The following is a 15792-nucleotide window of genomic DNA, read 5'->3' as shown; positions in this document are numbered from 1 at the left end:
TAAGACTCTGGTGCCAGGGACAGACCTGGGTCAGCATCTTGCCCACTAGCTGCCAGCCAGAAACCCTGGGCAAGACTTTTTGCCTTTTTTTTCTTTTTTTTTTTTAGAGAGCATGAGCTGAGGGGCAGAGGGGGAGAAAGAGAGAGAGGGAGACAGGGAGAGAGGGAGAGAGGGAATGACAGAGAACAAACGAACCCCAAACAGGCTCCACGCTTAAGACCAGGGACCCTGGGATCATAACCTGAGCCGAAACCAAGAGTCAGATGCTCAGCCAACTGAGCCGCCCAGGCGCCCCTGCCCTTTTTTTTTTTTTTTTTTTTTTTTAAACACAATGCCTGTTCACATCCCAAAGAACATGATTTGGGAAACCGCCCACAAGAGCCACACTGGCATGCTAGGTTGGCGGGGCACAGCAGTCTCCCCTCCTGCAGGGACTGCTGCTGTCAACAATCTGATGCCCACCCTGTTGCCCTCCCTCATCAGCTGCCCCTCCCTCCCATGCCCACAGCCCCCTGGCTGGCCCCGCGCCCCCCCCCCCCAATACCACACTGACCTGCCCCTTGTATTCTCTTACGTCACACACACACACAGGGGTCTAGGAGCCCCTCCAGGGCAAGGGTCACGCGCCCTTCGGCTTTGACTCCTCAACTCCCAGACCAGAGCCTAGCTTAGGGCTCTGCTCGGGGACATCTACTGAATGAATGGACAAGGGAATCACTGAAGACAGGTTGAAGCTAATAGCTCATAGCTCATAGCACCCTGGAGATGGGGAAGGGATGTCAGTTAACCACAAATGTGGAAAGAGCGCCTACTGTGTGCCAAATATGATTGGGTGTGACTGTGAAGCTACTAGCACCTGTCCTGCCCAGGCCATCTAAGAGCCAGAAACTGCCATCAGCCCCAGGAGCAAGTCTCCAAGATGCCAGCTGGGCCCTGGGCCCCAGGGGTAGGGACAGCTGTCTCGGTACTGACCCCCTGGCAGCCTGCCAGGACCCACTCCCTGAGCAGCCAAGAGTTCAAACCCTGGAGCAGAGGGTCCCAGACCCAATTAGCAATGTGAGAGAGGCCCCTGACCCCACTCAGGCCCCCCTCCCCTCTCCAGCAGTAGGTTCTGGGCCCTGGAGACAAAGCCACACAGCAGAAGTCTGACGTGGAGCCTGAGCCCAGATCGGAAAAGAAGGAACTGCTGAGGAGTCCCCAGGGATGCGCAGCAGCCCAGGCAAACACAGGTCTCCCTTGTCCCCAGCCACTTCTGCCTACCGTTCAGAAGGAAGGAGCCCTCCCAGGAGCTGTCATGACAGGGAGAGTTAGTTCCAGCTGAGAACCCAAGCCTTTAGCGCACCCCCGGGAGAGAAGGTGCCCCACCCCCAAGACCTGCTGCTTTCAGCCTCCTTTGAAAGTTTTGCCACCTCTCCTGAGCCCCTCCCTCTTCCAGGAGCCCCGTCACCCTTTCTCAGGGCCTGTTTCAGGCCCAGCACTTCTACGTGTCACCTTGGTTAACCTACTCTCCCCCCCCACACACACACACACGCCCCCAAAAGTCATCACGGCTCAGGTGTGTTCACCTGTTCAGCCAGTGAGGGAACCAAGGCTCTAACAGGTGGAATGGTGGCCTTAGATCCAGGATGTGCAGCTAGGTCTGCAGGGTCCCATGGCCACGTCCACTGCTTTCTCACCAGACACCCTGTCCTCCACCACTGCTCCCAGGGCCCCCACAGGAGACTCAGGCTCAGGGCAGGCAGAGGCGGTCCTTGGGGTGAGGGCTACTTGTTGTTTACAGTCTACACAGTTTCTCTTCTGGGTAGGAAACGTGTAGACGGTGTCCCCACCCCCATCTTCTCTCTACCAAAGAGCCTGAAGAATGGGAAGGTGAAGCCCGGGTCCTGTGTTCGGGCTTCTCTGCCTATGAGAAGGACTGGGAAGGAGGACTTCTCAGGGCGTCTCGGGGATGGGTGTGGAACATGTTGACACTAGTGTTTTTTCAAAAGAAGGGATGAATAAATGAACATAAACGTTGACAGACAGATGGAATGATGAAGATTGGAAAGATAAAGGGTACAGCCAACCCTCTCGAGAGAGATGAGGCCAAGCCAGTAAGGCCCCCTCCCCAGTCCTCACATCACCCCCTAATCTGGCACGTCACCTCAGTCCTCCTGTGGGTTCAAGGCCCTCCTCCACCACCTGGTCCCTACCAACCCTGCCAGTCTTTTCTTGAAACTCCCGCCCTGACCTCAAGCCCCTTGTGCCCACTCCTCCCAGAGACCCCTCCAGGCCATCCTGCAGCCTCCTCCATACTCAGCATTGGAAGCCCAGCTCCCACATCACCTCCCGAATGGAGCCTCAACCAAGAGCCCCTGAACCAGGGGTACCCCCCCCCCCCCACTGCCCTCTGGCAGGGCACGTTCCCAGTGGGGTGAGAAAAAGTTGCTCTCACACCCACCCATCCCCACCAGACCAGTTGACCTGACAGGAAGAACACCCTCTGCTGGTGATCTTGACTCATGACAGCAGTGATTCAGTCTTCCTGTTTTAGAGTAGATCGTCACGTACAACTGAGTGCAAAGATCCAGTGTCCAGCAGGTTCTGTATCTGTCTCCAGTTCTTCCTCCCTGAGAATGGTCCTAGCTCTTAACCCAGGTCACACAGAGAATAGCTCCAGTGCAGTTCTGGAGCTTCCCTTGGGGGCTGTGCACCAACTTGTTTCCCCCAAAGACCCTCTGACTTGCTTCAGGGCTCTGTTCTATTGTTTTCATCTATGCGTATGCCCGGGTGTGGTCTGGAGTCTTGGTCCTGTGTTATGGTGGTGGAGAGATGGCGTGGGAGTTCTGGAAGGCAGCCACGCTCACCCCTGTACCACCAACACATGGCGTGGGAATTGTGATGTGCTACCATGGGCCCAACTGACCCTAACCCTCTAGGTTAGGGGACCTAACCCTGACCTAACCAGTTAGGGGACCACTAACCCTGACCAGGAAAGTCTTTGAAAGCAGGAGCCACCTTATATTCGTCCTTGAACACCTAGGGAAGACCCTACACCGGATGAAAATGCCCAGAATCTGTCTGTCAGCAGGTGAATGTGGCATATGGATAGTAATTGAGTATGTACTATCCCTGGGCATGAGGCCAAGCCCTTTACGAATAATTTCATTCAACTTCGTGACAACACCATCAGGAGGGCTGTAGAACCCCCATTTTGCAGATAAGATATTAGGGGGAAGGGAGGTAAAATGACTTTCCCAAGGTCATCTGGCTGGGAAGTGGGGGGTGATGGGAAGCTGCACAGAATGGCACATCTACTGGGCAGGCAGGACCTGGCCTTGTCCTGGGGCCTGTCCCCGCTCATCGGCCCAACAGGAGCCTTGTAATCAAAGGATGCCAGGGCGGCCATTTACAAAGCGAAGATCCTTTGTGCTGGAGTGAAATGATCCTTTAAAAAATGATCACCGGCTCCCCTCGTTACCTCTGGAGACCAAGTCCTTGCTGATTTTTCCCTTCCTTATCTCAAGTACATTTAAATGTCAATTAAATTTGAAATATCTACATTTGTCAGCATTTCATTTTGGGCCAGCGTGACGTGCTGCTGATTTGTCCACGCGATGTGACACATGAAAAAAACTCTCGAGATGCAGATCTTCCTCATTAAAAAATAAGCCCATGCGATCCCGGCACGGCGGAGAGCCACAGAGCACGTCCCCGCTTCCTGACGCCGTGTCTCTGACATGGTATTTAAAAAGGAACAGCCGCGCCTGTCACCACTGTCACACGCGTGCGCTAACCGGCGACACGTTAAACCAAACATTAGAAAGGGTTCGGGAAGTCATCTGCATGGGAACTCCGAGATGAGGTGGGCAGAGGCGGGAGCAGCCGTGGGAGATGATGGGGTCTGAATGGTGATGGACAGCGGGCCTTTCTTTCTCGCCAAGACTCTGGCAGCCCCTCGCTGGGTAGCCAAGTTCACCACGACCTGCCTTTTCACAGACAGCTCTTTGTGTGTAATCAAATCCAGGCGAGTGGTGGGTGGCAGACTGCAGGCTACTAGCTGAATTGGGTTAATGAGGGAAGAGGTACGCTTTTTTTTTTTCTCCCCGTATTCTGCCTTAAGCTAATAAAAAATTTAAACCTGGACATTTTCAACGATTCATCCTTTATCTCTGACAAATATCTGACTCTGTGTTTCAGAGGAGGACATGAGCAGCTGAATTTAAATCAGTTTATTTTGAAATCTCACCTTTTATTAAAAGTGGAAGGGGGCACACCCTGCCCCTTACCGCGTTGTTTCAGATACACAGAACTGAAGAGGCGGGATCACAAAGTGGTTTGGAGTCAAACAGATCCAGACTCCTGGCTCCACCTATGGCTGCTGTGTGATGCTGGGCAAGCGACTGGCCCTCTCTGAGCCTTGGCGTTCTCTGCCAAGCGAGCACGTGATAAAGGAATTAAGGAAACTGTACGGCCAGCGTTTAGCTTGCATCGTCGTCATCATCCACGTGGCCCGAAGCCTGAAAACACTCTGATCTGACCAAACCACCCGGCGAGGGTTTTCGTCACTCTCGAGAGACAGACGGCATGTTCCGGAGATACCCTGGGCCTCTTGTGGAAGCCACTGTCCGGCCCGCCTGGCCTGGCCAGGCCAGGAGAGCTGACTGGAGAGGGAAAGTGGTTCCCTCCTGCCCCTCTCACCCCGCAGGCCTGCTACGTGACCACACCGATGTGGGGAGGCCCTGGACTCTGACGGGGGTGTGAACTGCGGCAGCCGGGTTGAGTGAAGCCAAGGTCCAGTCCAGCACAAAGGCTGCTTGCTCTTCTGTGAGTCCAGACCTTCCTGGCATTCGGCTCACGTGCCAAGCTGTGACTGCTGCTTTCTGGTCGAAGCCAGAGGAGGAGACCGTACTTGGATGGGTGTTGGAAGGGCACTCGGGATGGATTTGAGGGACACCAAAGAGCTTCATTCAGGTTGACCTAAGCAGAGGTGTGTGTCCCCTCGTACGCCTCTACCAGCAGCCCGGCTGACGGGACAGTGAGGGCCCTGGCCTAGAGTCTCTGCTTGTCACTCCCTGGCCAGGTCACGTGGTTACCTCTCTCTCCTTCACAGAGATGCCCAGTGCTCACCTAGCACTCGGGAAGTGCCTCTACCTGGAAGTGTGGGTGGGTGGGTGGATGGATGGATGGACGGATGGATGGATGGTTGGATGGATGGACAGACAGACAGACGGACGGACTAATGACAGTCCCATCCTCTGTAAAATCAGCACAGTGATACACCTCCCTGCTAGGCTGTTGGGAGGGGTGGAAATAATCTATGTAAAGCCCCTGGCACAGTGGATATTATTTTACACATTTTTCCAAGACTCCTGCCTGCTCCTATGTACCCAGCACCCTCACCCCCAAATGTGGTCCCACTCTGCAGCCTCAACGTCTCAGAGGATAGACGGGGAACCTCAGGGGACACTTTTATACCGTAGCCCCAAGCTGATGAAAGGGACAGGTGCTGTGCTGGGGCTCCAGAAAGGTGGGTGAGATGGATGGGGGCTGCCTCATCTCCCCAGCACACTGGCTTCCAGACATTTGACTGCAAACCTCCATCGCACTAATGTTGTGCCCCATGTGGGGATAAAGAGAAGAAGGAGCCAGGCCCCTGCCCTTGAGGAACTCGACTTAGAAACAGAATTGCAAGAGGTTAAATGGTATGGATGAAGTGCTAAAACATTCAGCCCAAGGGGAAGCTAGCTTCATCTGAGGGGAAAGCTCCAGCTGGGGATTCCAGGGAGACTTTCTAGAGGGCCCATTGAGCCAAGTCTTCAAGACCGCAGTCAGGGCAGCAGGCAGAGCAGGAAAAGATGTCAGGGAGGTCTGCGGGGCGTGTAGGGGGGCGGCAGGAGGAGGCTGCAGGGGTGGACAGGCTCAGGCGGACAGCGTGGTGTCTATCCTACCTGCAGCTGGCCCTGGGCACTGCCTCCCTGCAACCCTCACCCCTGCCCACCCAGCACATTCCAGAGCTCCCCAGAGTGGAGCAGGAGGCCACCCTCCTCTCCACCCTCCACCCCTCCTCACCTGCTCAGGAGAGCCGTCCGGTGCTGGATTTAAATAGTTGAGTAAATCATCCTGTGAATACCTGGATGTTATTATTCTTAACACTTACTGGGTCTACTCACCACACAACCAGCTGCCTCAGAATTGCTCTGTGGTGTCGTAGATTTGCAGGTGTCCAGCGGGAGAGTGACAAGGTTGAGTTGGTGAATCAGAGCAGGATTCCAGTGGCTGTGTGGGGTGGCCCGTCTGTGCCTTGTTTTATGCCCCAGTGGGTGTGACAGGAGCTGGGTGGCCTTGTTTCTGTGAATCACATCCTCTTGCCCTCTGTCCTGAGTCCGGAGGAGAACACCCCACCTAGGCTGATGCTATCTCTGGTCTGGGAAGGACAAGTCCCTGACACCCAGGCAGGCAGCCTGAGCAAGGGGAAGAGCCCAGCGACCCGCCACCTCCCTGCGTGTGGCCCTGGGCAAGTGGCTTCCCCTCTGGGAGCCTCGGTCTCCACCTCAGTATGAGGACAAACCGCTTAGCCTGCCTAACTTCCAAGGATGACGCAAGGAGTGAGGGGGTTTGGGTATGCGAGTGCCGGGGAGCTCTGCAGCTCTGGGAGCCAGCCCCGGGTTCTCCTTTTAAAAGAATAGCATATTCTTGGTGACAACTGCCTTAGCACTGGCGATGGCAAATCACATCCCAGCCTGCTCTCCTGGTCCACCAGGAATAGCTGCTGCCCGTCACGGACCCTCCGGTGTGGTTCCCATTCACTCTTATGGACACGGTGCCCTTTTATGAAAGGAAACCTGGAAAGAAGTGCATCAGAAAGCAGAGAAAGGAGGGGTGCCTAGGTGGCTCAGTCCGTTAAGCCTCCGACTTCGGCTCAGGTCATGATCTCGTGGTTTACGGGTTCGAGCCTTGCGTCGGGCTCTGTGCTGACAGCTCAGAGCCTGGAGCCTGCTTCAGATTCTGTGTCTGCCTCTCTCTCTCTCTCTCTGCCCTCCCCTGCTCATGCTCTGTCTCTGTCTCAAAAATAAATATCAAAAAAATTAAAAAAAGAAAAAAGCAGAGAAAGGAGCCAGCTCTGGCTGGGGGTGTTGGAGAGGAGACTGCCCCCCACCCAGGCACCCCTATGCTTCCTACTCCATCGTCCCCCGAACTTCACCTCTGCCCCCCTCACTGGTATCTGAGCATGCCCAGCCCGGTGTGTGGGGCCCAGATGTGACCCCGGGTCTGTCCGGCCCAGCTCCCCCTCTCCCAGGCCCGCACCTCTCCCAGGCCCTGGTCAGTGTATAATTCATGGCAGCCACACGGACTTTCTCGGGGCTGCGTAGTGTTTGTGTTTATAGAGGTAGAGCTCACAGGTGGCTGACAAGGGAGATGTATTTTTTATAACAATGAATATTTAATTTCCACATCACAGATGAAAAAGACTCTCTGAAGAGGCATGTGAGGGAGACTCCAGAGAGCAGCCGCTAATCAGAAAAGGGCCTTCTAGCCAGTGCCCCTCCACGTGGCTCACTTTCTTCTTTAACTTTCTATTTTTATTTTTCCCTGATTATTGAAGTAGGTATGCACATTGAAGAAAGTGTAGAAGACACAGAAAAATAAAAAGAGGCAGTGTGGGAGGGGGGGATTCGCCCCTAATCCCGCTAGATTTTGTGGACATTTAGGTACATCCCTTTCCGGTCTTTTTTCTGTGCGGTTTCCCGTAAGTAGCTGCGAGAGAACGCAGTGCAATTACAATTCTGCATCCTGGCTTTTAGATTCTTCTTTCTTAGACACACTATAGTTGATGGGTGGGTAATATTCAGCCAAATGTACCATAATTCACTCCAGCAGACTCCTATTGCTGGAAGTTTAAGATGTCCCGTGTTTTGATATCCTCAGCATGGCAGCAGTGAATGTCTTTGTGTCTCCTTCTTTGCTACATTTAGGATTTTCTAGACAGACGTGGGGTTGCGAGGTCATAGGTGGCTGGATCCGTGTTTAAGGCTCTCGACACCTATGGCAAACTCACGGTTTCTTTTCTGTCCGGGACCAGCTTCCTCACCTTGGGGGACCGGTCAGGCCTCCACCGCCCTCTGGCCTTCTCCAGGGAGCCTCTACCCCAGGTTGGCAGAGGGAGGCGGGGGCCAGGCGCCGAACGCAGACGCCCCCCTCCCACCGGCCACATGGAGTTCTGAGGGTGCCTCCTAACTGCCTCTTCTCTCTTGTCTTCCTCTGCCCCAGCCTGGTAAAGCCCTTGCGACACTATGCGGTCTTCCTCTCCGAAGACTCCTCTGACGATGAATGCCAGCGGGAAGAGGGCCCGAGCTCTGGCTTCACCGAAAGCTTTTTCTTCTCCGCTCCCTTTGAATGGTCTCTCCTTCCTTCTTCCATTTCCCTGAGCTCTGCTTGGTGACTCTCCTGGGCCGCGTGGGGGAGGGGGGCCAGTGCTGCTTGCCCTTGTGTGCGGGGAGGGCCGTCTGGAGCCACTGCCTTCCGGTGCCCCTGTGCCACCACGTGGGGTGAGTGAGTGTCCCCCGTGTGTGCCTCTGCCCAGGGTGTTCATTCTGCCAGCCCTGTGGGCTCTGTGGTGAGGAGTGAGGTGACGGGAGGGTGGCAGGGCCGACAGGTGTGAGACGGGAGCATGAGTCTCTGTCCCTTACCCAGGAGACTGCACTTGACCGTTAATGGAAGTGGTTGTGGATGCCTGGGTCCTCCTCCAGCTCAGCACATCTCAGAAAACTACGGAGACGGAGGGTCAGATTTTAACCTTAAAAGAAAAAACACGTATTGATATGGAGCGTATACGTTATTGCTGACAGATCCAAATGTTGTATCGATCTGCCTGACTTTAAGATAATTTATATCATCGCTGTTTATCGCCTGTGCCTCATGCTAATTATAAATTGCAACTTAGAAAAAAGAAGGTTCGCCCACAATCCAGCCACCGCCCAATGTTAAGCTTTGGTAGTTACCCCTTCTTTACCAGTTCTTGCCCATCTACCCACAAGTTTTTCCCAGCTGGGCTCAAGCAGAGGGACAGCTTTTGTCTGCATTTGTTAACGAAGTTGTAATGTTTTTAATGGGAGCCTTTTACAGAAGGGAGCTGCCCTTTGCTGAACACCCACGGGGCCACAACCAGCCTCTAGGGAGTGAGCTATTAAAACCATCTTAGGGAAGAGGGGATTCTTCCCTTCCACCCCGTCCCAGCCCCTTCCCCTGAGCCAGGCCTGTGAGCTGCTCAGGGCACCTGATAAACCCACCACTTCTGCTCCTACCATCGCCCCCTGGGGTAGCAGGGTTCTGCCACCAGCTCACCTGTGACCACAGGCAAGTCAGTCCCCTCCCGTTGTCCTCACTCAGAAAGTGGTGGCCTAAGTCAGTGTTGCCCGAGTTTCACAGGCCACCTTTTCTGTACCTTGAATCTTTTTCTTTAAAACTTTTCTGTCAAAACTTCAAAAAATTAACCTTCTCCTCAGCAATAATATCTCTAATATCATAGGCCTAATGTGTCAATTATTATCTCTACTGTTAGTTAAAATAAAGGTAGAACCATTGGAATAAGACCTGTTCATCCACATAATCAACTCAAAATCACCTTGCAGATAAAAACGCCCTGCCTGAGTGATGTCCAAGGACCCCCCACCACAGAGTGCGGGGGTCTCGTTCTTTTTAAATTAATTGATGCCTTAATTACTTAAATAGTGAATAGCGCTCACTCCTTTGGCCATGACCTAAGAAAAGTAGAGGTTCTTGTGTGTGGTGTGTGTTATTAAACAGGAACTGGCTCATAAGTTAACTATACTGGAGTAAAAATAAATAAAAATAAGTCGCACAGGAAAGGCAAGGAACTGGCCCATCGTAAGTCCAAATAAAATGGTTTCTTTTTAAAGAATACTATTTCCTTCCTTAAGTGTAAGGAGCACATTGACTTTTCTTTACTCCTTGGTTGTGTTCAAGCTTGGTTAAAAGGTCTTTAATTCCTTGGTCAGATGGCTCAGAGTCAGTGGAAACTTTTGAAGTCTCTCCAACTCGGCATCCATTGCTACCTTTTGCTCTGTGACCTAGGGTGAGTTACTTAGCCTCTCTGAACTTCAAGATACTAAAGGCTGATGACTGCTGAGCCCTCTCTCTGCTGTCGGTTCCCTACCCTGGTTCCTGCAAGTGTGACTTTGGGACCAGCAGGTGGCGCCCTTCCCCCACTTTACCAGAGCCGTGAGCAGTTTCTGCTGAGACACAGGGGACAGAGCCAGCCCTAGCCTCTGTCCTGGTCTTCACTAGAGTCAAGTCAGGGTTTATCCAGGCACCGTTCTCCATGTACCCAGTGGTGCCCTGGGGGCTGAGGCTTGTGAAAAAGGAAAGTTAGAGAAACCTTTCGTCACCTATGCCTGAGTCAAATGTACAGAAGGCTGTTAACAGCCTCTGTGCCTGCCATTTGCCAGGCACCGTGGTAGGTAGTTCACATAACCACCACCACCACCAGCAAGGGAGATACACTCTGGAATGGGGAAGAGGCTGAGGTTCAGAGAGGTTAAGAGACTTGCCCAAGGTCCCACAGCAAGTGATGGCAAGACCAGAGCTAGAACAGAGGTCAGCACAGGCTGAGGCCCAGACAGTTATTCCTGAGGGTCCTGAGGCGTGCTGGGTAGTTACCCGGGGGGAGAATTTCTCCCAGCTCAGTTCCCCATGAGCCACGGGGAGGTGGGAGGGCAGAGACTGGGCTCAGGAATGGGCAGGCTGCCTGTTCCCTTTCTAATCACGTCCCGTTCCTCATGCCTTGTCTGGATGGCTTGCAAGCCCCCTCCCCAGTCACATGGTGGGTCCTGTGGTTTTCAGAGGAACTAAGTGGATCCCCTTAGTGCAAATTAGAGCCAAAGCAATTTGCCCAGGGTCCCACAATAAACAACAGAACCCAAATTCAGCCCCAGGTCTGTCAGATTGCCAGTGACCAGACTCCGGCACTCACAGGGACCCCAGGACACTCACCTGTCCCCAGGCCTCCCGGGTGTACTCTTCCTGGGGCTGGGGGCTGCTGGCTCCTCCCGTGGAGGCTCTGGGCGGGAGGATCCAGCCTGCTCTGCCTCCTCCCAGGCCTCAGCCATATCGGACACTCAAGGAGTCAGACAGCGCAGAAGGTGACGAGGCAGAGAGCCCAGAGCAGCGAGTGCGGGAGCCCACAGGCCCTGCCCCAGCTCCACCTGACCGAGCTGCCAGCATCGACCTCCTGGAGGACGTCTTCAACAACCTGGACATGGATGTCCCACTGCAGCCACTGGGCCAGGCCAAGAGCTTGGAGGACCTTCGGACCCCCAAAGACCTGAGGGAGCAGCCAGGAACCTTTGACTATCAGGTATGATACTGGGGTGGGGTGGGTACCTGTCAGGGCCGGTGCCTTCCACACACGAGGCAGATACCCCCGTGTGACAGCGAAGGAGACCAAGGGAGAAACAGTGACTTTTCCAGGGTCCTCGGCCGATGCTCAGGGTCAGTCTGACTGCAAACCCTGCCGGGCGGGCCAACAGCCAGGCCGACAGCCAGTGAGCCACCCTCAACGGCGATCACCGTAGAAGATGCTACACCTGGTGGAAATCCACCCCTCATTTCCATTTGTGCATCAGACAGGGGTGTGCTGGTGCTCCACTCTCCCAGGACCCCAGCCCCACCCCCAGGCGGGGCTTTGACGCCTGATCCAAGTGGGCGTGCTCCCGTGCCCATCAAGTCTCCTTGGAGAACCTTTGGATCAGAATTCCTGGATTCCGGATTATTTGCATGGGACCGCTGATCCGCCATCGCGACTTCCCATGTGTCTCATCCCCTCTCTGCGCCTGTCTCCCCACTTGCAAGTGGAGGCTGCTGAGTCTCTGGGTCTGTGGAACTGACAGGAGCTCCCGTGGGTACAGTGATTCGAGCGCACCCTCCTGCGGGGAGTCCCCTGTTCCCCTGCCGCTGAGGACCAAGTCCGGGCCAAGAGAGGGGAAGTGGCGCCCAGGTAGTGTCGCTTGTGAGTGGCAGAGCCGGGACATGAGCCCAGTCCTGTTTTCCTGCCAGCCAGGGAAGAAACCTTTGCTCAGACCCCGTGCCTCACTCACCTTCAAGCTCACAGGTGATTAAAAGTACCCACATGCTTTGAAAAGTAAAAAAGGCCCAGCCAGTAGATGGTCAATAAATGGAGTCATTTTCCTAAAACTACTTGGCGACACTGACGTAAGAGGACAAGGGCTTTCTCTGGAATCCCTTTGTGCGGTGAGAAAAAAGCCTGACTTGGAGTCGGAAAAGAGGAAAACAGAGAAGCCTGGGCTTGGCGTCCGGACAGACCCGGGCTCTCTGCTGGTGCCCTGGGCCCGGCTGCTCTGAGTCCCAGGGACCCGATCGGCCACACGCCTGGGATCCCAGTCTGAGCGCCCACCCGGCACACGGGAGGGGCACGGGGATGGATATGTGCTGCCTTCCAGTCTGTCCAGGTCAGTCTCTGGTCACTGCCTCCCTCTTTCTCTCCAACAGAGGCTGGACCTGAACAGGAGCGACAGGAGCCGCGGGATGCCAATGGCCTTGAAGCTCACCCACCCGTACAACAAGCTCTGGAGCCTGGGCCAGGACGACATGGCCATCCCCAGCAAGCTCCCGGCCAGCTCCCCTGAGAAGCCCTCATCCCTGCTTGGGAGCTCCCTGGCTCTGCCCCGCAGGCCACCGGCCCAGGACAGCATCCTGAACCCCAGTGACAAGGAGGAGGCGCCCACCCCGACTCCGGGCAGCATTACCATCCCCCGGCCTCAGGGCAGGAAGACCCCGGAGTTGGGCATCGTGCCTCCGCCCCCCACTGCCCGCCCGGCCAAACTTCAGGCGGCCAGCGCCGCCCTCGGGGACTTCTCAGAGCGGCCGCAGGCTGAGTGGGAAAGGCGAGCCCCCCTGAGTCCAGCCCCGTTCCCCGGGCTCCTCCCCAGCGCCGCCCGCCAAGGACCCACCGAACCACTGCAGCCGCTCAGCCTGGCCCCAGGGGCTGCAGGCACAAGTGGTGACGCCCTGCTGGCCCTCCTGGACCCACTTAACACAGCCTGGCCAGGCAGTACCCTTCCACCAGGACCTTCAGCCCCAAACGTAGCCACCTCATTCACACCCCAGTTCAGCTTCCCCCCAACAGGGACCCCCACCCCATTTCCACAGCCATCGCTCAATCCCTTTGTGCCAACCGTGCCAGCGGCTCTGCCTGCCATGCCCCTGGTCTCCACACCAGCCGGGCCTTTTGGGGCCCCTCCTGCTCCCCTGGGGCCAGCTTTTGCCCCCAGCCTCCTGCTGTCCAGTTCTGGCTTCTGTGTCCCACATAGATCTCAGCCCAACCTGTCTGCCCTCTCCATGCCTAACCTCTTCGGCCAGATGCCCATGGGTGCCCACACCAGTCCCCTGCAGCCCCTGGGCCCCCCAATGGTCGCCCCTTCGAGGATCCGAACATTGCCCCTGGCCCGCTCAAGTGCCAGGGCCGCTGAGGCCAAGCAGGGGCTGGCCCTGAGGCCCGGAGAAGCCCCCCTCCTTCCTCCCAGACCCCCGCAGGGCCTGGAGCCAGCACTGCAGCCCTCTGCTCCTCAAGAGGCCAGAGACCCCTTTGAGGATTTGTTACGGAAAACCAAGCAAGATGTGAGCCCGGCCCCTGCCCCAGGCTCAGTAGAGCAGCTCAGGAAGCAGTGGGAGACCTTCGAGTGAGCCAGGCGCCGAGAGCGAGGGCAAGCCGGGCCACGCGCTGTGCCGCCCGCCACTGTGCTCCGAGGCTGGCGGGCCCTGCTTCCCCTGCTGTTCTGTTTCCGCCCAGGTTCTGCCAGTGGGAAGGGATGGGTCCCCTCTCTGCCGCCCCTCTTTCCCCTCCACGCCACCCATCTCTGAGGTCTGGCCGCTAGCAGATGGTGCCAGTTCCGGCCTGGGAATGGACCCAGCTCCTGGGCGCCCACCCCAGTAGCCCTGCCATCACCCCTCCCCTGCACCCTTGATTAGGTTTTGCACTAAAGAGGTCAGCTGGGCGAATGACTGCCCCAGACCAAGTCCTACCCACCGTCCTCCTGGAAACCTCCCGCCGGGAGCCCCAGGGCTCCACAAGGCCTCCCCTCCCCAGCTCTGTTCTCTTGCCCCAGCCGCAGCCCGGCCCTGCACACCCCCGCAGGAACCAGCACAGGCATCGGTGGTGGCCTCGGTGTGAGCTCGTCTATACCAGACACATGTGGTCTGGAGTTTGGAGTAAGGAGCCCCCCTCCCGGGCTGGAGAGCCTGCCTACCTGGAAGGGCATTTACAACCCTCTCTAGCAATACCCTCACTCGTTCTTTCTTTCTTGAGTCTTCACCCAACCCCAACCTTCAGTTGTTTCTGGCTTGGGAGGGATTTGGGGCTGAGGGATCCTTGGGAACCCTCTGACAGCCAAACACAGTCGCAGCCAGCCCTACGTGGGGGCTGGGAGCACCAGCAACTCTTGATTCGTAGAAGAGAAAATAGCAACAGGTAAACTGAGTGCATCCGGAGGAGTTGGGCTGCCGTCCTGTGCTCTGCCTCTAGTATGTACTGAAATGGGGCCCAGCTTCTTGTCGCGTGGGACCTCGGGGGAAGAGCTGAGAAGCAGGCACCCAGGTCCCAACTGGGAAGCCAAGCTGAATGCCACAGACTGATGCAAGAGTCCCAGCTGCTGTTCAGGAATGGGCAGGGGCTCTGAGCCCTTCTCCAGGCCCTGGGGGAGTGCATGAACTTGGCTTCTTGCAGCCTGGAGGCCGGAGAAGGGCCAGGAGCCACCCCCTCCCCCGCCCACATAGCGTAGAAATTCCTGAGGCCCACGTCACCAAAGCTAAATTGAAATGTTTTGTTATTGTTTCTTTTATCTATCTTTTCCTTTCTACTTTATTGATTTGACGATTCTTAAAATTGACTAGTTTCAATAAACCGAGTTAAAATACGGCCCAACCATTTAAGAAAACAACCATCTGAGACATGCAGGAAATTGTGAGCATTTTGACCTGATTTCTCATTTCCTATTTGTGAATGGTCAGACACACAGTCTCAGAGGTGTCTGACAGGGCCAGGGGGCTCCTGGAGGCCCCCGGAACCCCAAGGAGCCTTGTCATCGTCTGAGGGACCCTGTGTGGGTCCGTGAGGCCGGGAGGGCTGGCCCGGAGTTTCTCGGACACCAGGTGCGAGGAGCTGCTGGCACACATCCCCTTCCTGAGCCGGTCACGGCCCCTTGGGCAAGCCCTCTCTCTCTCTCAATCTCTGCGTGTTCTCGGCCCACTGAGGTGGCGAGGGAGCCACGTGGTGTCTGGGCACATGGGCACCTCCAGGATTCTCAGGTGTTTCCGCACCGGTTCCAGATCCGCCCACCCACCCCGGGCAACCCCCCAAGCCCCATCGGAGACAAAGTGTGAGATGAGGGATGCTGTGGGGCCCCAGGGAAGCAGAGCCCACCCCGTGGTCGGTCTCCCCGGCTGTGCTGGGGGCTGGTGGCGAGCACTCCGTGTTCTCGAGAGCATTGTTGTCTCTTCACTGGCTGGATTGAATTTGCACCCAAGGGTGAATGTTGTGTGTGCGTTCAATAAAATCTTCTTGGGGAGAAGGTTGGTATCCCTGTGTCCTGAGGAAGCTCTGGGGGAAAGGGAGGGCTCAGAGCAGTCAGGGAAGAATTTGACCCCTGGCCCACTCCCCAGCCTCTGAGACCAGGTCCTTTTCCCTCTGGAGTAGGGCATGGGCAGGGGGTAGTCACAGGCATGCCCAGGCCTGGCCAGTCCTTGGAGCAGGGCTGCAGGTCACCGGTGGTGTTGAAA

At 56.0% G+C, this 15792-nt stretch overlaps 1 protein-coding gene across 4 annotated transcripts in view; it reads left to right on the top strand.

The window, feature by feature from the left end:
• Positions 1-15590, top strand: part of DENND1A (DENN domain containing 1A) — a 508975-nt gene extending 493385 nt beyond the window's left edge. For 3 of the 4 annotated variants that reach the window (XM_042912620.1, XM_042912618.1, XM_042912621.1), the window contains 3 exons: positions 8251-8379; positions 11098-11356; positions 12508-15590. In XM_042912620.1, the coding sequence (XP_042768554.1) occupies positions 8251-8379; positions 11098-11356; positions 12508-13701 (1582 nt within the window). In that variant the 3' untranslated portion in view covers positions 13702-15590. The remainder of the gene's footprint in view (positions 1-8250; positions 8380-11097; positions 11357-12507) is intronic. The other variant, XM_042912619.1, reaches the window with a different exon arrangement.
• Positions 15591-15792: the final 202 nt, after the last annotated feature.

The sequence above is a fragment of the Panthera leo genome, chromosome D4, assembly GCF_018350215.1.
Source record: "Panthera leo isolate Ple1 chromosome D4, P.leo_Ple1_pat1.1, whole genome shotgun sequence".
Taxonomy (NCBI): domain Eukaryota; kingdom Metazoa; phylum Chordata; class Mammalia; order Carnivora; family Felidae; genus Panthera; species Panthera leo.
This window is presented reverse-complemented; position numbering and strand designations above follow the sequence as displayed.